Raw genomic sequence first — 24953 nt, forward strand, 5'->3', positions numbered from 1 at the left:
AGAAAAGGAGAAAGGAAAAAACTATGTAAACAGATACTGAGCATAGAAGCTCTCCATAGCAAAAAGCAAGTTCTATAGATGGAGCCACTGAAGGGATCAGTCTAATCTTGTCAGGGTCACAAGGCAAGCTTCAAAAGGCTGCATGCTTCTCCAGAGTGGGGCTTGTATCTTGTATTGTCCCAGAATGCTGGGTGCTTTACCCATAAGAGATTCTGAATAAACACAGCTGAGCAGTCTTTACTTATAGGATCTGCATTAAATAAAGGGTTATTCAATCAAACTTTTACAAATGTCAACTGAGAAAATGTTATGTTTTTCCTCAGTTGCATTTCACAATCCTAATTGTTTCTTCTTTGCCTCACTTCCCTGGCTGTATGTCTCTGTTTTTTTCTAGCTTAATCCTAGACCAAGGTAGAGACTCCCTCCTGAAAGAGCAGCATGTACTTAATCCACTATTTTCTTGAGAGACTTAAAGAGCCATTTGGAAGCTTGGCTGTGTTTCTTGTGAAGGTCATCAGAACTGTCAGAGATGATGAATACTTGTTAATCTAATGTAAATCTACATTATGACCACTTCAGACTTCCCTAACATTACAGAGAATAAAACAGGCCCTGGGTTTAAACAGACATCTCAGGGGTGGGGAAAAGTGAGGTTACAATTTGCATCCTGATCACTTTAGATTAAGAATTTATCAATCTGCCTAATTGATAAATTAAGAATTAATTTATTAATCTGCTGTCAAAGAATGAGGCTTCCTCATCTACCTCCTGTTTTCCACCATTCTGATCTCACTCATGAATGCCCACAATTTTTTAAAAATAATTTTAAGTTGACAAAAATTAGCATACATTTACGGTGTAAAACATGTTTTAATATATGTATACATTGTGGGATGGCTAAATCAAGCTAATTATCATATGCATTACTTCACATATTTATCATTTTTTTTGTGGTGAGAACATTTAAATCTACTCCTTTAGCTATTTTCAAGAATACAAGACATTGTTATTAACTGTAGTTAAAATGCTGCACAATAGGTCTCCTGAACTTACTCTTCTTGTCTAATCCAAATTATGTATCCTTCAATCCACAAGAGTTAACAATTCCCGTAACATTAGGGCATAACTTTATTCACTTTAAATAGCAAATGGAGTTTCTTTGCTCACAAAGATGCTAGCAACCTGTCTCAATGCTGTGACACCACAGGCCCCAATTAAAGATATCTAAGTTGGCAGGTTCAGATATCAGTGTGACAAGACAGATTATCCGGGCCAGATTATCTATGCAGTTACCATTACCATAGGGCAGTCTCTGTAATGGTCACTCCAGCCTATTATTTCAGCATGTGGTTCGTCATATATATATACGTATCCTTTACCACATAAATAACTAAAAGGTGATAAAATCTTTTATCTTGATTTTTCCAAATAAAAAAGATCAACTATAGGATGAGTATTGAATGCTAATTATTTGGTTTAGTTCAATTCTTTTGGGTACTGTCTAAACATTAAAATACTTTCTTTCCTTTTTAATACATTTCTGCCTCTAATAATTTCTCTTTTGTCAAACTCTTTTTTTTTTTTTTTCCTTTGAGATAGAGTCTCACTCTGTCGCTGAGGCTGGAGTGCAATGGCGCAATCTTGGCTCACTGCAACCTCCACCTCCTGGGTTCAAGTGATTCTCCTGCCTCAGCCTCCAGAGTAGCTGGGACTACAGGCATGTGCCACCACGCCCAGCTAATTTTTGTATTTTTTAGTAGAGACAGGGTTTCACCATGTTGGTCAGGCTGGTCTTGAACTGCTGACCTCAGGTGATCTGCCCGCCTTGGCCTCCCCATGTGCTAGGATTACAGGCATGAGCCACCACACCCGGCCCTGTCAAACTCTTCATATACCTTACTTGGACAAAGTATGAGTATTAAATCAATTTTAATTAACCATTGTCTTGCCTGAATTTTTTTTTTTTCTTTTTAAGAGGCAGCGTCTCAGTTCCGTCGCTCACGCTGGAGTGCAGTGATGCAATCACACGTTACTGTAACCTCGACCTCCTAGGCTCAAGCAATCCTCCTGCCTCAAGTCTTCCAAGTTGCTGGGACTACAGGCACACACCACCATGTCTGGCTAATTTTATTTTTTGTAGAGATAGGGTCTTGCAGTATTGCCCAGGCTGGTCTTGAACTCCTGGGCTCAAGCAATCTTCCTGCCTTGGCCTCCCAATGTGCTGGGACTAGATCAAGAGCCACGGTACCCAGTCTTGCCTATTACATCAACAACAGGGCTTATACAGAGTTTGCAACTGAACAACACTATAAACAGAAAAACAATGCACACTCTTTTTGTTCCACGTGTTAAACACACACACACACAAGAATACAATAACAATAGAGCATTCGGGATTTGCATTGAATAAGCATTTGTTTAGATTCTCAAAAAGCCTGTTCCGACGCAGAACAAATTAGATCAACAAATCTGGGGGGAAAAATTGGATACAATGTCAGTTATCTTGCATTTGTTTGTTTATATGTATAAAATATAAATATATATTAATGTATAATATATACAAATATAAAAAATATATATGATATATCTTTGTAGCCTTCAGCAAAACAGAGAACTTGGATGCCAATGTGCTATCTGTGGGATCGAGGGGTGAAAGGGGGAAAGAGAACAGAGAAAATAGAAGAAAAGGCCAGGTGCGGTGGCTCATGGCTATAATCCCAGCACTTTGGGAGGCTGAGGCAGGCGGATCACCTGAGGTCAGGAGTTCAAGAACAGCCTGGTCAACACAGTGAAACCCCGTCTCTACTAAAAATACAAAAATTAGCCAGGCGTGGTGGCACATGCCTGTAGTCCCAGTTACTCGGGAGGCTGAGGCACAAGAATTGCTTGAACCCGGGTGGCAGAGATTGCAGTGAGTCAGGATCGTGACTCTGTCTCAAAAAAAAGAAAAAAATAAAATAAAATAAAAGAAGGAAAGACAGAAAGAAAACAGAAGATAAGGTAGAAAATTTTTTTCAATAAATTATTTTTTTCCCTACTGTTTTCGTTTTTCCTGTTCTTTTACTAAAAGGGCCATGCATGGACACACACACACACACACAAACATCCCCTCTTGTTAATAGTGATGGCTGCAACGGGTCACCTAAATGGTCAGTCAACATAATATTCTAGGGCAGAAAGCACTTTCAAATGGATCATATTTACAGGTATAATGTATTGCTGAGGAACATAATGAAATTAACAGAGCTTTTCAGGGATGAAAATATAACTCAGATTTCTTTAATAAGAGCTACATTCTAACACAGTGTTATCAAATATAAGCCACATGTAATTTTAAATTATCTAGTAGCCACATTAAAAGAAAAAAAAAAGAACAAGTAAATGAATTCTCAGAGTATTATTTCATTTAACCCAGAATATACCCCAAATATTAACTTAACACGTAATTAATGTACACTATTATGATTTTACATTCCATGTATATTTTACACTTACAGCACTTCCAATTAGGACGAGTTACATTTCAGGTGCTCAACAGTCACTTGGCTAATGGCTGGCTGGGGGCTACCATCCTGAACAGCTGAACTCTAACATGTTTACTAGGTTTACCAAGCAAGTGTATCTTCTTGGTAAGGAAACAAGAATGGTGATCACATACCTTTAAAGATTGTGCACTTAGTTTACTCCAAAATGGTAACATACTTCTACAATATTTTCACTGATGTTTTTGACTATACATAGCTAAAAATAACTGACTTCCTCTGTTCAGTGATTGGCTGAGAATGGTGGAAATAATAAGACCTGAGTTGAGGCAACCACAAGTAACTATATGAATTTAAGTTAATTGGAATTAACGAATACACAAAATTCAGTTCCTCAGTTACATTAGCCACAATGCAAGTGCTCAATAGCCACAGATGGCCAGTGGATACTATACTGGGCAGCACAGATACAGAGCACTTCAATCATCACAGAAAGTTCTACAGGACAGCACTGAATAGACTCTTAGGGTTACTAACTGCATGGCTAGTCACTAAAAATTCACTAATATTTTGACCATGATTAGTCAACTTGAAAATATCTGTCTGTATTTACAGACAATAGAAGTCATCATGTGGCTGTTTTGCAAATCTTGCCATTAAAGTGAAAATTATAAAATAAAAATAAGAACATATTTAAGAGTGAGAAGTTCTTGAACCTTCTACTCCCAAATTTCACAACAAGAAAAAGAGAATCTAGTCTAGTTTGCTCTTTCTAGGTTTCATGACCTAACCATCTTATTTCCCCCTCAAAGTTAAGGTCTAGGGAGAACAAAAGGTATTTATGTTTAAAGTAGACATATTAAGTCAACGAACAGAGGTGGAAGATTCTGAAAGACTTAAGATCCCAGAAGTGGGCTAATCATATTGTTTGCTTCAAAGATTGTTTTTGGCTTACTTAAAAATTTCCACCAAGCACAACTGCCTGCACGGTTTTGAAAAGTCTGGCTGAGAGTCAAAGCCTCACTCTACTCCTCACTGCACTGCATGAAGAAAGTTTGTAACTTGAAGACACCACACGGGGTAAAAGATACCATATTCGTTTTTAAAGCAAACTCTTTTAGGCTTATGATACCAAGTTAAACACCGAATCAGCAATTTTTTAAATTGCTCATCTATTGTGAGATCCTCTCATTTGATCTGCAATACTCACCGGGCAGGAAGTTCACATATTTGATTATGGCCAATATCCAAAACTTCTAGCTTTCGGCTTTCACATACCCACTCAGGCACATTTTCTAAGCGGTTCCTAAATGCAAGAACATAAAATTGTTTGGTTGAATTTGGCCTCAAAAGTGGTTCTAAACTCAAATTATTACAAAGAATAAGTAAAACCTTAAATGAAATACCAAAGTACCGTGGGCATAAATCGAAAGAATATGTGGATTCGCTTTTCTCCAGAAGTAAGAAGAATTGTGATAGGGAGAAGAAATAAAGAAAAAGTAAGGAATAGGCAGAGCACAGTAGCTCACGCCTATGGGAGGATCGCTTGTGTCCAAGAGTTCAAGATCAGCCTGGGCAACATAGCGAGACCCCATTGCTACAAAACATAAAACATTAGCTGCTCATGGTGGCATGCACCACTAGTCCCAGCTACTCAAAAGGCTACAGTGGGAGGACTGCTGGAGTAGAGGAGTTCGAGGTTTACAGTGAGCTATGATCTCATCGCTGCACTCCAACCTGGGTGACAGAGCGAGATCCTACCTCTAAAAAAAGTTAAATTTTTTAAAAAGAAGGAAGGACATAGTTACATAATCTGTATCATCTCTAAAGTCTTGAAAAAAAAAAAAGCCTGGCTCCAAATTGACTTTCCTAAAGGGTCTACAGACCTATGCCAATTTTAGGGAGAATATGTGTTCTACTGAAAATAAAAACACACAAAGTCAAATGGCATATCACAGTTTTAATTTCAAATTTATATTTTTTCCCTTAATATTAAAATATTTCCCAAATCCAGCTGTCATCATGAAAATATAGCCATGGATAAATGGGAAGGGAGAGAAATAGTTTTAAAATGGTGGCAATGAAAAGTTCACTAACAGTTAACTCGAAGAATTAATTAATTAAAAACATTTACTTGGGCACTAGATGGTAATTACAGTTACTATAAAAAAGAGAACTAGGCGGGGCGTGGTAGCTCATGCCTGTAATTCCAGCATTTTGGGAGGCCGAGGCCAGCAGATCACCAGAGGTCAGGAGTTTGAGACAAGCCTGACCAACATCGTGAAACCCTGTCTCTACTTAAAAAATACAAAAATTAGCTGGGTGTGGTGGCACACGCCTGTAATCCCAGCTACTCGGGAGGCTAAGGCACGAGAATTGCTTGAACCCGGGAGGGGGAGGTTGCAGTGAGCCAACATCACACCATTGCACTCCACTTGAGGTCAGGAGTTCCAGACCAGCCCGGCCAACGTGGTGAAATCCCATCTCTACAAAAATACAAAAAAATTAGCTAGGCGTGGTGGTGTGTGCCTGTAATCCCAGCTGCTCAGGAGGTTGGAGCAGGAGAATCATTTGAACCCAGGAAGTAGAGGTTGTAGTAAGCCAAGATTGCACCACTGCACTCCAGCCTGGGCAACAGAGCAAGACTCCATCTCAAAGAAAAGAAAAGAAAAGAAAAGAAAAGAAAAATCTGTTCAAGATATTTATATGCACCCATGTACGCAAATCCCATTCCTATACTGTTCCTATACTGCTCTTATTCAAAATGTGAAAATAACATTCAGGGTTGCTGGGGGGTTGGGAGGAGTAGGTGGGGAAAGAAAACTAGGTAACGTCTGATTTAAGTTAATTAAATAAAATTGTCTGATGGGTAGTTGTTAGGAAATGCAAGAAGCACTACTCAAAGAGCTTTATGATTTTATAGTTATATCTTTATAATAAAAATTTAACTGTAATATTTTTCCAATAACCAAATACTGACATGTCTTGCATAATTGTGATTCAGTATATTATTAAAATAGCTAAGCCTGTGTAATCTCAAGACAAAAGGCAAAATTCTGTACAAGACAAATCATACAATAGTTGTGATTAAAAAGCATGGTGACTGTTAATAAACACACCAGAATTTAAGCACTGAAATGAGTTACCAGTTGTCACCTTGAGTGGGCCACAAACTCCCTATGTTTAGAACATTTTTGTGTATCTTCTTTGGAATTACCTTCAAAATGAGTTTCAATTTTATAATTCATTGTTAAAAATTTTTAAGTTTACGTCGTATATATACATACTGTAGACACTGTCAAGTCTTTGTGCCTTTAAGAAAAAGTCTACTATAATATTTGTGGTAACTGCAATAAATATAATATACCGCAGAAGCAAATTACCATAGAAGGTAAAATGGTTAGCATATTCAAAAAGAAGCTAAGAAAACCAAGCAGGTTGTATAGAATTTCTACTTTGATAGGCTTTGTCACTATTTTCTAAGAATTCTTAGCAAAGAGATATATGTCTAAACAAGGGGGGAAAGAAATCAAAAGAAATAAAGCACTTAAAAAATTAAATTATCCTAAGACTTGGCAGAGTTTAAAAAAATAAAAAAAAAATTGAAAATAAAAAATAAAATTAACATTACTTCAGGGAAAGACACAAAAATATGATTCATATAATGAAAAGAGTTATTAGAGCTTTAAGCCATATGGCCCTCAACTCACTCACCTTTCAAGTCCAAATCTGGTGTTCAAATTGGTGTGCACACTGACACTTTGATGCTCTGGTTTGAGCTACAAATGTATTTTAATCAACAAATATATATAATTTTAGAGAATAAAGTAAAAATCATTAATTTTTTATCATTTACTTTCAAAATATTAAAAAGTACTTGTGCATAAGCTCAGTTAGAATTACTAAATAATTTTCTAGTAGACTCTAGAGGGCTCTAAGACTTGACTTCTTACCTTGAAACATCCATGTAGGACAGATAATTTGGAACTGGGTAAACATCAAGTTGAACAAGTTCTAGAAAGGAAAAAAAAAACACAAAGACATTACTATCCAAATGACAGAGACTCTTTTTGTATGTGGAACATCATTACTGTGCTTTATTCTCTATTGTTTGTTTAGTTTAGGAAGTACAATACATCATTTGTTCAACTTTAAAAGTACAGAAAAGTAAAAAAGAACTTTTAATCACAAGATCTTCTTCAGAGATTGAAATAAATCACGCATTCTAATTTCCTACCTCTTTTCTATCTATTTACTGTTGCTCTCTTATTGTTATGGAGGCTGTACTACACCTGAAGGATTAACCACAAGTGCCATCCTTTCAAAACCCAAGTGTCCTTCCATAAAACCAAATAATGCTTCTTGTTTTTTGCCCTCATCACCTTACTGAAACAGCACTCCAGTGGGTCACAAATGACTTATTTTACTTAAATCTGAAACTCTTCCTCAAAACTTTATGAAATATGACACCACCGTCCCCTGTAACTTTGTTTCTTGGGCAGAGTAGTTTGTAAATGTCCTTCTGCTTCTCTAAACAGTTACCAAGTAATTCACAGGTGTAGCTCCTATCTGGTTGCCCAGTTTGGCTCCAGCTAAGTGTGAGGGGTGTGTAAGTAGACCTTTGGTACTAGTACTCTCCTCTCTTCCAGTTACCTTACTTCCCTGGTTTCAGGTATCACCTCTGAGCAGATGAGTCTCAAATCAACATCTGTAATCCTGACTACGAGTTCCCATTAGCCCAAATAAAGCCCATCACAATAACTTGGATTAGTGGAGTAGTGGATTACCCTCAACCTTCTCCTATAAATGCATTCTGTACACACTCTTTTCACATTAACCACCTTAAAGCATCACTTCCATCATGTCTCCTCCACTTTAGAGTCTTTACCGGTTCTCTATTGCTTATTATACTAAGGCCAATGCTTCACTATCTGACTATAAGCATGCCTCTCCTAATTACATCTGTGGGTTCAGAATTCCCTATCTTCTCCCAACTGCCCAACAAGCCACATTCAGATTTTTTCTTCCTACTTCATTCCCACTGGTTATCTAAATCCTATAACCCTTCAGTGCTCAGCTAAACTGATTACATTAGAAAATATACCTATATGAGGTTTGGCTTGTTTTTCTGAGATAACAGTAATCACATTTGAAAAATCCTTCATCTTTCAGAGCTCGTGAGCTGCACTATGCATAAAACAAGTGCATGATAAACATATGTTCAACGTGCAGTAGTGAACACTTGTTTTCATTCAGTTTAATGACTGCAGGGAATTGAAACCTTCATCTTAGCAAACATATGCCCATATTACCTTTTCTTTTTTGGAACTGCCCTGATTTTCAGATTCTTAGAAAGAAATATTAAATGATTAAGACTCTTGCTTTATGGTGTCCTTGTGGGTATATCATTCTGGTTTATCTTTTTTAAATTATCTTTTCTTTTTTTTTTTTTAGACAGGGTCTCACTCTGTCAACCAGGCTGGAGTGCAGTAGTGTGATCTCAGACCATGGCAGCCTCCACCTCCTGGGCTCCAGCAATTCTCCTGCCTCAGCTTCCCATTCCCAAGTAGCTGGGACTACAGGCATGCATCGCCATGCCCAGCTAACATTCTGGTTTATCTTAAGGTGAGCTCTCTGTTAGTCAAACATGAAACTGGAAATCCTGAATGGAGTCAAAATAAAACTTCCTTTCACTCTCCAGTATTAAATAAAGGTTCCAGATTTAGTAATAAGGTAGTAAAGATCTCTAGATCTTGGTAATGTAGCCCACGAAATAGTTCTCTTTTCTCTCTTCCTTTAAGCAGAAAATCCAAATCAAAAGTGTGAGTAACTTACAGGCAAAATAAAATCTTCCTTTTTGATTCCTTGAAATTCCTCAGCATTTTTGTTTTGTGACTTTTATTTTAACAAAATTTGAGCTATTTTACTAACTACTTGAGCAAAGAACAATCAGAGAGGCAGAAATAATGATGCTGGGTAAATTCTTGGAACCAAAAGAGCAACTTTGATGTGGCCTATGATACATACCATTAGAAGAGGCATAGAGTGCTTTTAGGAAATAGCCACAGATGTCTAATGTGACCAGTTGATTCCTTTCACAGTGTAAAACTTCAATGTTGTTGAAAATCATGGCATCTAGATCACCAAGTTTATTGTCTCGTAGGTCAAGCTGAGTAACATGCTGTAGAAAGTCCACTTCATCTGCTATCAGCTTCCTAATTATGTTCAACCTTGAAGGAAAAGGACATAAATAGAGACTACAATTAACTGCAATGCTAAACACCCTAATACGAGAGATAGCAAGAAAGAACTCAATTCTCTCTGTACTACAGTTCTCCATGATTTTTGGAATCTCAGCATCTGGCCTTGCTTAACTAGCCAGAGTATCTATTTTTAGCTACAATTCCAGGAGGTTTTAACCTTCACAATATATTCTGAAACACAAGTGACACCACTACAGCTGGGAGAGGAATAAGCACATTGACTTTACCTTAATTTACTTCTAGGGGGAAAATAATCCACTTAAGCATTGACTTCCAAAGAACTAGGAACTGACTTCCAAAGAACTGTGAAACTATCTACACCATACTGAAAAGAACGTAAGAAACAAAACTCAGAACAACTGTTATGCACATTACAATTATAATGAATATTGAATGAAGGAGAGAGGATGCATGAGCAGGCGGATGAGTAGGATGGAATTAAAGGTTGAGGCGGAAAAACAGTAATGGACCAGAGTCACATAACAAATAAGAGTTGCACACTGAATGGGAGCACCAGAGATGGGAATGCAAGCACATGACTCCCAACTGCTCAGGACCAGGATGAACCACCAAAACTACCTCCATCTATAAAATACTGCTTGATAGAGTGAAGTGCAGAAAATCCTGAAATCCGGTATCTAAGATCTATTGAGAAATCATAGAATGATAGAGAAAAATGGGAATCAACACCTCTACGATGAAGCAAGGCACAGCGGAAAACTGGCAGAATCTCTAGTCATAAGAACTAGTGAGTTAACTGACTGAAGTTGCTGTGGATGAGCTATCAGAAAATAAGTAGTAATGGGGACTACGAACCAAAATAACAAAGACATATTTAGCTTCAAAAGGGAGAAAAATAGATGGAAATGTCAATTTCCAGTTTGTTAGGCTATGTCTAACTCCTTTAGAAACACACAACAAAAACCATCTACTTTCCATTACAAAGCCAGTAAAGTGCTGAGATGATGACCTTGACTAGAAGAGTATTAATATAGGATGGGCGCAGTGGCTCACGCCTGTAATCCCAACACTTTGGGAGGCCAAGGTGGGCGGTTCACGAGGTCACGAGTTCGAGACCAGCCTGGCCAGCACAGTGAAACCCCATCTCTACTAAAAAAAAGTATTAAAAATTAGCTGGGCATGGTGGCACGCGCCTGTAATCCCAGCTACTCGGGAGGCTGCGGCAGGAGAATTGCTTAAACCCAGGAGGCGGAAGTTGTGGTGAGCCAAGATCATGCCACTGCACTCTAGCTTGGGCGACAGAGCGATACTCTGTCTCAAAAAAAAGAAGAGTATTAAGTCTGGAGTACAGGAAAAAGCAGTTTCTCTGTAGTGAATTCCTATCTTTAAAAAAATAAAATAAAGCTATGGAAAATGAATTGAGAATAATATCCTAAAGCCACTGAAACACAAGGATGAGTTCCAGCAAAGAGCTGGGATTCGTCAACACACAAGCATAGCATATGGCCTTTTCCAATGTCCCTAAGAGGATGTTTTTTTGGCTCCTTCTCTTTTTTTATTCCAGGTTGTAAGATTTAAAAACTGGCCTTAACCCAGCAATCTGCCTATTTCCAAATGCTCACTAGATTACTAGAATGTGCACACAGAATGAAAAAGAAAAAACACATCTCATCTTGGGTACAACAGACTGCAGGAATGGAACAAAGGTCCATCTTCTTCCCAATCTACACTTCGAATAACCTTCAAAATGGCTTTATCATCTTCACTTGAAAAAGCCACACACAATTTCATTCAATTAACACAATTTTATGTATTAATACTAAAATAATAAGCGTTGGTTTAATAAGGAGACAAAAAAAATATATAACAAAAACAAAGTTAATGTAACGAAAAGGAAAGTTAACATTTGGCTTAAGTTGCTAACTCTCACCATGACTGAAATACCAAGTTTTCAGGCTCACACAGTAATTCAGCTACTTAGGATGAACCATTTTATTATTTGTTTAATTGACAGATAAAACTGTACGTATTTATTGTGTACAGCATGACTTTTGAAATATATGTACACTGTGAAATGACTAATTCTAGCTAGTTCACGTGCACCATCTCACATAGCTATTACTTTTGTGGTGAGAATACTTTACATCCACTCTTAGCATTGTTCAAGAATACTATATATTATGGCATGGTGTGGTAGCTCAAACTCTGTAATCCTAACTCTTTGGGAGGCTGAAGTAGGAGGTTCGTTTGAGACCAGACTGGGCAACAGAGCAAGACCCCATCTCTACAAAAAATAAAAAAATTAGCCAGCCGTGGTGGCACATGCTTATACTCCCAGCTATTTGAGAGGCTGGGGCAGGAGGATCACTCGAACCCAGGAGTTTGGGGCTGCAGTGAACCGTAACTGCACCACTGCATTCCAGCTTGGGTAACAAAGTGAGACCCTGTCTCAAGAGAAGAAAGAAAAGAAGAGAAAAGAAAAGAAAAGAAAAGAAAAAAAAGAGAAAAAACAAGAACACAAACAAATACAATATATTGTTGACCACAGTCACCATGACATGACTAGGACAAACTATTTATTTATGTATGTATTTATTTATTTATAGACAAAGTGTCTCGCTCTGTCACCCAGCCTGGAGCACAGCGGTGCAATCCTGGCCCACTGCAACCTCTACCTCCCGGGTTCAAACAAGGCTTCTGCCTCAGCCTTCTGAATAGCTGGGACTACAGGTGCACACCACTATGCCCAGCTAATTTTTGCATTTTTAGTAGAGGTGGGGTTTCACCATGTTGGCCAGGCTGGTCTTGAACTCCTGACCTCAGGTGATCCACCTGCCTCAGCCTCCCAAAGTGCTGAGATTATAGGCATGAGCCACCACGCCTGGCCCGGACAAACTTTTTAAGAGGCAAAATATGACTAAAATTCCCTTCTGGCCAGGCATTGTGACTCACGCCTGTATTCTCAGCACCTGGGGAGTCTGAGGCAGAAGAACAGCTTGAGCCCAGGAGTTTGAGCCAGCGAGGCAACAAAGTGAGGCCCCTCTCTCCAAAAAATTTAAAAATTAGCCAAGTGTGGTAGTGTGTACTTGTCATCCTAGCTACACGGGAGGCTGAGGTAGGGGGATCACTTAAGTCCAGGAGATGGAGGCTATAGTGAGCTGTGTTTGTACCACTGCACTCCAGCCTGTGAAGGGCTACGGTGATGGTGACAACGATGATGACCTATGGCTTTGTTGCAGTAAGAGATGAATAAAACAAGGTGTTTTTCAACAGATTTCACAATTTAGTAAAGAGAGTCAAATATGCTTTATGAAATACAGGAAATACAAGTATGTGATAAGTGCCATGGGTGATATATAAAATGTAGAGAATGGTTTAAAAAAAAAAAAGAGGCTATGGAAAAGGAAGCAACTCATCTGATTCCCAAGAGTGGGCAGAATGGAACAGGTGTTCATGGGAGAAGAAAAGCAGGTGCAAGGAAGCAATGGAACAGCCTCTGCATCAAAGAAAACAGCACAGGGTAAGTTTCGTACCTGCCTGTATAGTTTCTGCAGGAATGCAGGGGATGTGAGGCTCTGGGCTACAAAGGTGGGTGAGGCAATTAATATTTACCAAGGACTGGACACACTAAGGACTAACACTGGGGCTGAAGGATAAATAAAAACAGTGCTTAAATTATCTATGGTGAAAGAGACCTATTTTCTAAAGTTGTAATTCATGACAGACTGATATATAGTACTCAACCCATACACAGCTCACACCACATGCAACTCACTGTGCAAGTTTGACATCTAAATTAGTTGAGGTCGGGTGCGGTGGCTTATGGCTGTAATCCCAGCACTTTGGGAGGCTGAGGCAGGTGAATCACTTGAGATCGGGAGTTCAAGACCAGCCTGGCTAACATGGTGAAACCCTGTCTCTACTAAAACTACAAAAAATTAGCCGGTCATGGTGATGGGAGCCTGAAATTCCAGCTACTTGGGAGGCTGAGGCAGGAAAATCGCTTGAATCTGGGAGGCAGAGGTTGCAGTGATCCGAGATCGCACCACTGCACTCCAGTCTGGACAACAAGAGCGAAATTCTGTCTCAAAAAATAATAATAATAATAACAATAATAAATAAAATAAAATATACTAGTTGATTCCCTGTACAACAAGAATCAACTCATAATGCAGTTGGATATTGTGGCAATGTCAAATCATTATACGTTACTAAAATATTAGTCTCAACTTCTGTACACATCTCATTGTGGAAAAGTCGCGAATAGTTCACTTGCCACCCACAGGTTGGAGGCTCACACATGAGCAGCTCAGAGATATAGCCTCATCCTCAAAGGACTCACATACCAGTGGGCTGAAACCAAATATGAGGGCTTGAATACCCTGAAGTAGAGAACCGCAGGCTCTGAGCAAAATTGTGCTTGCTTGGGAGGTTGCACAAAGGAAGCAAATGGCTCAGTTAGAAGACAACAGTCACAGTGAGAAGAAAAAGGAAGCGATGAAAGAGAGAAACTCGTGTAAAAGAAGAGCTGATAGAATCAGCCAAGAGTTGTGTGTCTGGAAGACCAATGAGGTGGTGTTGCTATCAGCAAAAACAGAAATCCATGAGAAAGAACTGGTTGAGTAAGAAAGACACTGAACCCTGTTTTACGTGTATTTGGTTAAATGTGTCAATAGGGAAAACCAAGACGTTATCTAGCTAGCAGCTTAAGTGGAACTGGTCTCAAGAAGTCAAAGAAGGAATAGGGAAAGACTGGGGAATGATTAACATCAAGGTGAAAGGTGAAAATGAAACCTGAGAGTATATGCAACCACCAAGGCAGAAAACATGGAGAGAAAGAGAAGTGACCAACAAGTAACAGCCATACTTTGTACAAAGAGGAGAAAGAGAAGGAGAAGGAGGAGAGGGGAGGAGGAATTATTAATGATGCCACAGAAGAAATAATATGAAACTCAAAGAATATCAATACAAAGAAAACAATAATCACTTAATCTGATGTAACATTTCCATTAAGGGGGGAAAAAAAAACTCAACAAAAGTAGCCCTTTACTTAGAGAAACTAAGCGAGACTCTCCTTAAATTACTCCACTAGCTTTGATTTTAAGTATTAAGGCAGAATTAGGCTGGGTGTGGTGGCTTATGTCTTTAATTCCAGCACTTTGAGAAGTCGAGGCAGGTGGATCACCTGAGGTCAGGAGTTCAAGACCAGCCTGGCCAACATGGTGAAACCTGTCTTTACTAAAAATATAAAAACTAGCCAGGTGTGGTGGCAGGCACCTGTAATCCCAGCTACTCAGGAGGTTGAGGGAGGAGAATCTCTTCAATCCAGGAGGTGGAGGCTGCAGTGAGCTGAGATCATGCCACTGCACTCCAGCCTGGGCGACAGAGACTCTTGTCTCAAAAAACAAAAACAAAAACAGAAGCAAAAACAAAAACAATAAACAACAAATAAAGTATTAAGGCAGAATTAGAACAAATCTGATCTGATTTTCCCCTCCTCAGCTCAGGGGCAAGGAAGGAAGCAGTTACTCATGGTCATGCAACATTTACAGAGTGTCTAATGTCTATTCTGGTATTTAAATATCCTGTAGGTGATGTCATCTAAAAAGACTCAAGTTAGAACTACGAATCTTAAGAATTTATAAAGTTCTAAGATTTATTACTTGTAGACATTTTAGATTGATCTTATGTGTCAGCTAATTCACACCAAGAAAAATGTCTTCCTTCATGTACCAGGTAACTCGGAAATCATCTCATTCTTGTTACCTGAGGTCAGTGCAAGCCATTGTCCTTGGCTCTAATGAAGTTCTACCACTGGTGGATGAATAAAATAGGGCTTAAATTCTGGAATATGAGGGTTTTCTAAATAGAAGGAACTCAGAGGCGAATAATGTAAACAATTTGGAAAGCAAGTTAACAAAGTGTTTAGAGTTCCTTATCTTGTTACATTCCAAGAAATTCTCAAAAATCAGATAAATTATAATTACTTTAACTTCCAAATTAAGAATTTTATATCTGCAAATTGCTAATACTTCCCTAGGAAGGACAGGTCTGATTCCTTTATTCTGAGGAAAGGTGAAGCCAAGCAATTCTTTGTGGGACTGGAAGGTATGGGTTTCCTTGGCTGAGCCATACGAATGGAGAAGAAAGGGAGCAAAAGGTGATGCTACTTTACACTGATGAAACTGAACACGCCTGAGTATTTGGGAGGCTGAGGCAGGAAGATCACCTGAGCCCAGGAGTTTGAGGCTAAAGAGAGCTCTGAGCACATCACTGCACTCCAGGCGGGGCAAGAGAGCAAGGCCCTATTTCTTTAAAAACAGCAACAACAACAAAAAATACAAAACAAAACCAAAAAATAGCTCTCTCACTCAACTGGGTTCCAATTTGCAAAACAAAGACCTTCAAGACATACATCAGTGAGAAAGTCTCCAGTAACAGCAAACCCTACTATTAATCATAATTCTTCCCTCTAGGCAGAAATAGAAAAATGGGTCCACATTCAATTATCCAGCCTGTTTGACTTGGTCAATAACCTACTCCCCACCCCTGCAATATAAGCCAACAGCTCAAATGAGATCTATTTCTCAAAAATGGTTACCTTAGATCCACATGTTTAATGTGAGGCATTTTTCTTAAAGCCTGTAGCCTAAGGGTCTCCATACAGTTTCCGGACATACAAAGTTTATCCACAGCAGTCAATTTCTCCAATACTTCTGGAATGTCAGTAAATTCATTGAAAGAAAGACCCAGATAACTAAGCTGCTTCATGTTCTCCAACTCAGCAGGAAGGGTTTGGAGAAAGTTTCCATCCAACAAAAATGTCTGTAAGCTATTAGAGAAAACATAAGAATTACAAAGAGAATGTATAAATTTTACATCTTTATTATCAACATACAAGTTCCATAGTGTAGATCGTATTACCAGAAAATGTATTACTCTTTGCAAAATGCCTAAGGGCAGGGCCTGAGGCAATAACGGACCAAAGAGAAATAATCAGAGATAAGCATCTTAATCTTTTATTGAAAATGAAAATTATGACTAGCTTTCCCAATCTGAATAGGCTTAAATGGGAGCAACATGAGCTAACTGTGATATAAATTGATTCAGATATCCTTTGGGCTTTCCTTATTATTTCTCAAAATTAATTTCTAAGTCTTTGAATTCAATATAACTCAGAAAAATGAGAACATAACCCACATTCCATGTTTAGACATACTCATTTGCAGGGATCTTCAGTTCTAAACAAGAATATTTAATTTTTTACAAGATCGTAAAGAATACAAATCTAACACATGAACTCCATACAGACTATACAGTCCCTGATCTGTTGATTTGGGGCCAAGACTTACATGACCAACATAACAAGTTAACTAATCTCATGTGCTACACCCCCAATGCAGCTTCCCTGGGGTCTCTGGATATACCCGCCAGTGGGGTTTGAGGTACACACTTGTGCATCACTCCAACGGCTGCTGGGACCGATCGCAGGGCATTGCAGGACACATTCAGCTCTGCCAGGGTTGGAATACTGCAGACTGCTAGTGGGAAGTCCCCTAAATGATTATTGGAAAGATTAAGACTCTTCAACTTGGTGAACCTATTAAAATAAAGCAAAACCAAAAGGGAAAAAAGAGACAAATGTCACTAACATCATAATTTTAGCATAGCCTAAGAGATAATCTAGCCCAACTCCCAAATTCAACTGAAGAGGAAATGGGGGCCCCAGAGAGGTTAAGGAGCAGCAGCGCTGGAATGCACATCTGCTGACTCTAAGGCCAGTGCTCTACCTAAAATGTAAACATTCTATCTAAAAACAAACTTTTCCCTCTAAAATAAGGTTGAATATTTCAGGAAGTGAATTCTGCTGGAGTAAGTTTTTTAGCAGTATCTCAATTAGCTTAATTAACACAGTGTAAATGGCCCCAGTGAAGGAGGAAAGGGACCAGTCAGAGCTGGAGTTAGTCCTTCTGGAATCTGTGCTGTTCCAGACAAGTCAAAAACTTCTGTTTCATGTTTCTCAAACCCAAAAGTGAAATAATAAAAACTTATCAAAACAATACTCTCTCTAAGGTAACCAGGACTTTGCAGTTCCAAATTTAACAACCAATTATCAGCTGGGCACGGTGGCTCAGGCCTGTAATCCTAGCACTTTGGGAGGCCGAGATGAGTGGATCACTTGAGACCAGGAGTTCGGGACCAGCCTAGACAACATGGTGAAACCCTGTCTCTACCAAAAACACAAAAAATTAGCTGGGCATGGTGGTGCATGCCTGTAATCTCAGCTACTCGAGAGGCTGAGACACAAGAGAATCTCTGGGAGGTGGAGGTTGCAGTGAGCTGAGACTGCTCTCCTGGAATATATAGCCTGGTGACACAGTGAGACTCTATCTCAAAAAAGAACCAATTATCATTCGTCGATCTCAGTACAGTAATTGACTGATGCGGCTGACCACCCACCCTTCTTCTTAGCTCTCTTAAGCCCTCTTCTCCTGTATTAACTTCCTTTTCTTCATCTTTTCTTCCCCAACTCAAACTGAAGTAATCTTCATAGATAGTTTTTTTTTTTTTTATCAGTTTCATGCTCTCTCTACACTGTTTTCCTTGGAAATGTTTTGACTCCTATGTGAACAATTCTCTCAGTCCTGTCACATGCTGGCTCCTCTCCTGAGCTACCCCACATTTCCAGCCCAAAACTGAACTTACCATCTTTATTCCAAACTGGCACTTCTTTTTGTTCTATTTTTGTTAATAGCCCTTTCATTTTCACAGTTGCCCAAGCAACTTAAGCAATTAAAGAAGCTATCTTTCATTTTTTACTTCTCTGTGCACTCTTACATTTGGCCTATCAACGACCTCTACACCATCTCTAAATGAGATAAGAATCAGATCAGTGACTGCGTTATGCTAATTCCTTTAAAAACTAGATTACCCACATCTAATACTAGACAGTATGCACTCTGCCTAGAAGAGACACACACACTGCAAAAATAAACGCAATTCAACCCAATCAGCATATGTTAAGCTGTATTCTAAATAGTTAAATAAAAGTTGATTCTAAAGGGAAAGTTGACAATGTACCTATTTGACAGGTTGAGTGTTACCTTGATTTTTAAATAATACCTGTTTACTTGGATGGCTGAGTATAATAGAATAGTATTTTAAAAAAAAAAATCACTTAGGAAAAAATTATTGCTAAATCTGAATAATCGTTCTTAAACTGTTTTATATTAGAGCCATCAGTCCTTCTTAAAAGAATGCTTATCCTCAGCCGGGTGCAGTGGCTCATGCCTGTAATCCCAGCACTTTGGGAGGCCAAGGTGGGCAGATCACTTGAGGTCAGGAGTTCAAGACCAGCCTGGCCAACATGGTGAAACTTCGTCTCTACTAAAAATACAAAAAAAATTAGCCAGCCATGTTGGCAGGCACCTGTACTTCCAGCTATGAAGGAGGCTGAGGCAGAAGAATTGCTTGAACCCAGGAGACGGAGGTTGTGGTGAGCCGAGATCATACCTCTGCACTCCAGCCTGGGCGACAGAGCGAGACTCTATCTCAAAAAAAAAAAAAAAACAAAAAACAAAAAACAAACAGCCTACCCTCTATTCTGATTATTTATAATCACCGCAAAAACACAAGCTAGAATTACAGTCTCTTATTCCTAGTCCAGTGATTCTAAAAGCATGCTTGGGGGACCCCAGAAGAGGCACCCGAGACCCTTTCAGAAGATCCATATGGTCAAACTATTTTTATAACAATACTAAGATGTTACTTGCTTTGTGCCACTTTCTTCCCCACACCTGTCACTCGTATTTCAGTAGAGTTCCAGACAGTACCTGCTTTTGTAATAGCACACCTGATGGAACACAGAAAGAGATATGAGAATCCAGCCAGATATTAAAAGAATCGCCAAAATAGAAAACAATGACACTCTGGCCGGGTGCGGTGGCTCACACCTGTAATCCCAGCACTTTGGGAGGTTGAGGCAGGTGGATCACCTGAGGTCAGGAGTTTGAGACCAGCCTAGCCAACATGGTGAAACCCTGTCTCTACTAAAAATACAAAAATTAGCTGAGCATGGTGGCGCGCGCCTGCAGTCCCAACTACTCAGGAGACTGAGGCAGGAGAATCACTTGAACCTGGGAGGCGGAGGTCACCAGTGAGCCACTGCATTCCAGCCTGGGTGACAGGAGCAAAACTCCGTCTCAAAAAAAGAAAAAAAAGGGCCGGGCGCGGTGGCTCAAGCCTGTAATCCCAGCACTTTGGGAGGCCAAGGTGGGCGGATCTCGAGGTCAGGAGATCGAGACCATCCTGGTTAACACAGTGAAACCCCGTCTCTATTAAAAAATACAAAAAACTAGCCGGGCGAGGTGGCGGGCGCCTGCAGTCCCAGCTACTTGGGAGGCTGAGCCAGGAGAATGGCGTAAACCCGGGAGACGGAGCTTGCAGTGAGCTGAGATCCGGCCACTGCACTCCAGCCTGGGTGACAGAGCGAGACTCCGTCTCAAGAAAAAAAAAAAGAAAAAGAAAAAAGAAAAAGAAAACAATGGCACCCTTCTTACTATTTTTGTTTTGAAAAACTGTTTTTTAAAAAATGTCATTTATGTTAATATGGTTTATTACAGTCTAAATGAATTAATATACATTAAGATATTTCTTTATTTTTTTTTTTTTGAGAAAGGGTCTCTATTGACAAGGCTGGAATGCAGTGGTGGGATCATGGGTCACTGCAGTCTCAACCTCCTGGGCTCAGGTGATCCTCCCACCTCAGCCTCCTGAGTAGCTGGGACTACATGCACGCACCACCAAACTCAGCTAATTTTTGTATTTTTTGTAGAGACGAAGTTTTGCCGTTTTGCCCAGGATGGTTCCGAACTCCCGGGCTCAAGCGATCTGTCTGTCTTGGCCTCCCAAAGTGTTGGAACTAAAGGCATGAGTTATCATGCCTAGTCTAAAATATTTCTTTTCTTTTCATGAGATGGAATCTAGCTCTATTGCCCAGGCTGGAGTGCAGTGGTGTGATCTCGGCTCACTGCAACCTCCACCTCCTGGGTTGCAATTCTCCTGCCTCAGCCTCCCAAGTAATGGGATTACTCTACAGGTGCCCAGAACCACGTCTGGCTAATTTTTGTATTTTTAGTAGAGACAGGGTTTCACTATGTTGGCCAGGCTGGTCTCGAACTCCTGACCTCAGGTGATCCTCCCGCCTTGGCCTTCCAAACTGTTGGGATTACAGGCCTGAGTCACTGCACCCAGGCTATATTTCTTAGTTTAAATTTGTAATTCAGCAAATATCGATACATATAATTGACATAAATAAAAGTTGCTTAAGGGCCTCAATATTTTAGAGAGCAAAGGAGTCCTGAAATAAGATTGCCATTTAAAACACAGTACATCCAGTTAAATTTAAATTTCAGATCAACAATAAATATTTTTAAGAGTATGCCCCAAATATTACATCATGGAGCACACTTACGCTGAAAAAAGTTATTCAATGTTTATATGAAATATGAAATTCAAATTTAACTGGTGCTTCCTCCCCTAGGCCCCTAACCTAAATCTGGCAACTCTATCTGATACAAAATGTTTATCCTAGGCATCCCAGATGAAACTGCTGTTCTAATCCAAACAAAAACAGCATTCCACTTTCTAGATATTTTTCCCCATTTGAGAGAATGGGCCAGTTTAAAAATTTGCATGCAATTAAATTAACTCAAAAAAAAGTTCCTCTAGGAAGAAAAATATCCACTAGACATTATCCAACATAATAGAGCACGGAAACTTTTCCAAAGTGGGGAACAGAAAGATTGTAGAGCTAGTAATTACTCAAGATGAGAAATGAAAGCATTAGCTTTTGGAAAAGCATAGGTCAATAACTTGGGGGGTGGTGGTGTTTAATTCATTTGTGCAAACAAATTTACTAGGATATCACTCCTGAGGATAAAGGAAAGCAGCAACATGCTGAATGAGTAAAATGCAGTTAAGTTTTAAATGGAAAAGAAGGCTGGGCGGAGTGGTTCACACCTGTAATTCCAGCACTTTGGGAGGCTGAGGCAGGTGGATGACCTGAGGTCAAGACTTCGAGACCAGCCTGGCCAAAATGGTGAGACCCCACCTCTACTAAAAATACAAGAATTAGCCGAACGTGGTGGCGGGTGCCTGTAGTCCAGCTACTCGGCAGGCTGAGGCAGGAGAATCATTTGAACCAGGGAGGCAGAGGTTGCAGTGAGCCAAGATCATGCCACTGTACTCCGGCCTGGGTGACAAAGCAAGACTCCGTCTCAAAACAAAATAAATAAATAAAATAAATAAATAAATAGAAAAGGAAAAAAAAACCTCTTAACAAGTGCCTCCTATTCATTTTATGTACATATGAACATTGTGAAAGTGATAATGGCCACCACCTCTAATTATAAAGAGAAAGAGAGAAAACCATTCTCTGCATCAGCTAAATAAGAAAACACTACCAGATTTATGTAAAGAGAACTGCCCTCAGTCCTAGGTGCCAAGTGCCCCCTACAGAACAAGGAATTGGGGCACCCTTTCCCTAGAGCTGCAAGGTCCAGTATAACACAAGTGCCAGGTAGCACTGAGCACCTGAAATGGGACTAGTCCAAATGGAGATGTTCTTGAAATACAAAATACAGAGTAGATTTCAAAGACTGAGTACAAAAAAGAAGAATGTAAACTATCTCATTAACTTTTTAGAACTGATAACAATTGATACATTGGCTTAAATGAGGATACATTATTGAAATTATATGTGGCGCATATTATATTCCCATTGGAGAAGTGCCCTCTCCATACTAAGAGTAAGCAGGAGACTGGAATTCCTTACCCTGCATACCAACCTTGCCTCTAGAGCTTGTGTGGGTTCTTCCCTGGGTTCATCCTCCCACCAGTGTGTGCACCCATGTGCCCTAGCACGGGCAGAGGTTGGACATATGGGTTGCAGTGTCCACACCCCTGTTATGGTGAGGAACGGAGCTAGAGGAGGGAAGAGAAGAGGTGGGGTCCCTGGCCCAGCTCTGCACATGTTATCACATTCAGTGCAGAATCCCTGGGAGTCTGAGGATTCTAAATTGGAATCTGTGCTTCCAGGACATTATTTTTATATTTGACAAGGTAGGGGGAGAGAACATATTTTACTTAACAGTTTCTTAGCTTGGTTATAACTTAAATATTCAGATATATGGTATGTGGCTCTCCATTTATACTTTTACCCTAGACCTATAAATTTTAAGAGCTGATTCTGACTTAAAAGTATCCTCAAAGTCTTGCTCCTTCTCACTACATTCTCCACCCCCTTTGCATTCCTCCCTGTGCAGCCAATCCCCCAAACTCTTCCCAGAGAAGGACATGGTATTCAGCAGAGACTTATCAAATAAAGCATAGATTGTTTCTGAGAACTTAAGTTCTTGATCAGAGCGTATCAACCAACATCAACTAGTGGTAAGTACCCCTTAGCCTTCTTAGAGTTCCACTTTTCCTTTCTAGATGTGGAAAGCAGTCAGATTACAGGACATTTGCAGATCCAAATACGCTTTCAGGGAAAGACAGAGGGGGAGGTCCACAGAGAATTCCCTTCCCTCGAGTAACTGAAATGAGTGAAACACATACTTGGAAGCAATGTTTAAGTTATGAGAGATAAGAGATCAAAAGGGTGAATGGATGACCTTTCCTCACTTTACCTTCATTTAAAAAGAATGAAAAGGAGACAGCCAGGTGACAGCACCCTAGTATAGAGGAAAAGTCTAGAAATCTCTGTCTCTGTAACAAAATATAAGACTTTCAGATCTGCCATAATAGGTAAGCCAGGTATTTTCATTAATTAATTCATTCATTATTTTGAGATAGGGTCCACTGTGTCAGCCAGGCTGGAGTGCAGTGATGTGATAATGGCTCACTGCAGTCTTGACTTCCCAGGCTCCAGCAATCCCACCTCAGCCTCGCAAGTAGGTGGGACCACAGGTGTGCACCACCACGTCCAGCTAATTTTTGTATTTTTGGTAAAGACAGGATTTCTCCATGTTTCCCAGGCTGGTCTCAAAGGCCTGAGCTCAAGCAGTCTACCTGCCTCAGCCTACCAAAGTGCTGGGATTACAGGTGTTAGCAACCACGCTTGGCCAGGTAAGCCAGATAAATGATGAAATGCACACAGACCCAGATTCCAAGATAAAATTGGTTTTAGAAAGAATATATAAATATATATACACACACACACACACACACACACGTACACATACATTTTGTGAAATATTTTAAATAATTTTATTTTAAACTAACATTTCAGTGCTACCATTGCATTCAATGAGGCTACAGATATTTCTTCATAGCTGTTCAACATAGGTAAGTGGAAGAGAATCAGAGCATCACAGAATTTAAGATTACTAAAAAATATTTTAATGATGATTGTACTAACTACAGTGGTCAGTTTATAATCATAGCCAGGGACAATTCTACTTGATGCTTTAAAAGGACAAGAAACCTGTGGCTTTTAAAAAACATCATGCCTGTAATCCCAGCATTTGGGGAGGCAAACAAAGGAGGGAGGACTGTTTGAGCCCAGGAGTCCAAGACTAGCCTGGGCAACACAGGGAGATCCCATCTCTAAAAAAAGTAAAATAAAATTAGTCAGGCAGGGTGGTATGTGCCTGTGGTCCCAGCTACTTGGGAGGCTGAGGTGGGAGGATGGCTTGAGCCCAGAGGTTGAGGCTGCAGTGAGCTGTGACGGTGCCACAGCACTCCAGCCTATGCAACAGAGTGAGACTCTACCTAAAAAAAGAAAAAATAGGCCGGGTGCGGTGGCTCACGCCTGTAATCCCAGCACTTTGGGAGGCTGAGGCAGGCAGATCACGAGGTCAGGAGATCGAGACCATCCTGGCTAACATGGTGAAACCCCATCTCTACTAAAAAATACAGAAAATTAGCCGGGCATGGTGGCAGGCACCTGTGGTCCCAGCTACTCAGGAGGCTGAGGCAGGAGAATGGTGTGAACCCAGGAGACAGAGCTAGTAGTAAGCCGAGATGTGCCACTGCACTCCAGCCTGGGTGACAGAGTGAGACTCCATCTCAAAAAAAAAAAAAAAAAAAAAAAAAATATATATATATATATATATATATGAAAGAATGAAAATAAAAACAAAAGGAAAATCCCCATGTTGAAACTTAATCCCCAATGTGATAAGAGATAGGGTCTTTAGGAGGTAATTAGGTTATGAGGATCTGTCCTTACAATTGGGATTAGTGC

The 24953-nt window shown here is 39.8% G+C and overlaps 1 protein-coding gene across 1 annotated transcript in view; it reads right to left on the reverse strand.

The window, feature by feature from the left end:
• Positions 1-24953, reverse strand: part of PHLPP1 (PH domain and leucine rich repeat protein phosphatase 1) — a 267725-nt gene that overhangs the window by 66399 nt on the left and 176373 nt on the right. The window contains exons 5-9 of the mRNA XM_015439655.3: positions 17160-17306; positions 16308-16538; positions 9510-9712; positions 7436-7496; positions 4693-4788 (exon numbers count right to left, since the gene is read on the reverse strand). Of these exons, the coding sequence (XP_015295141.3) occupies positions 4693-4788; positions 7436-7496; positions 9510-9712; positions 16308-16538; positions 17160-17306 (738 nt within the window). The remainder of the gene's footprint in view (positions 1-4692; positions 4789-7435; positions 7497-9509; positions 9713-16307; positions 16539-17159; positions 17307-24953) is intronic.

Source organism: Macaca fascicularis, chromosome 18 (genome assembly GCF_037993035.2).
Source record: "Macaca fascicularis isolate 582-1 chromosome 18, T2T-MFA8v1.1".
NCBI classification, from domain to species: domain Eukaryota; kingdom Metazoa; phylum Chordata; class Mammalia; order Primates; family Cercopithecidae; genus Macaca; species Macaca fascicularis.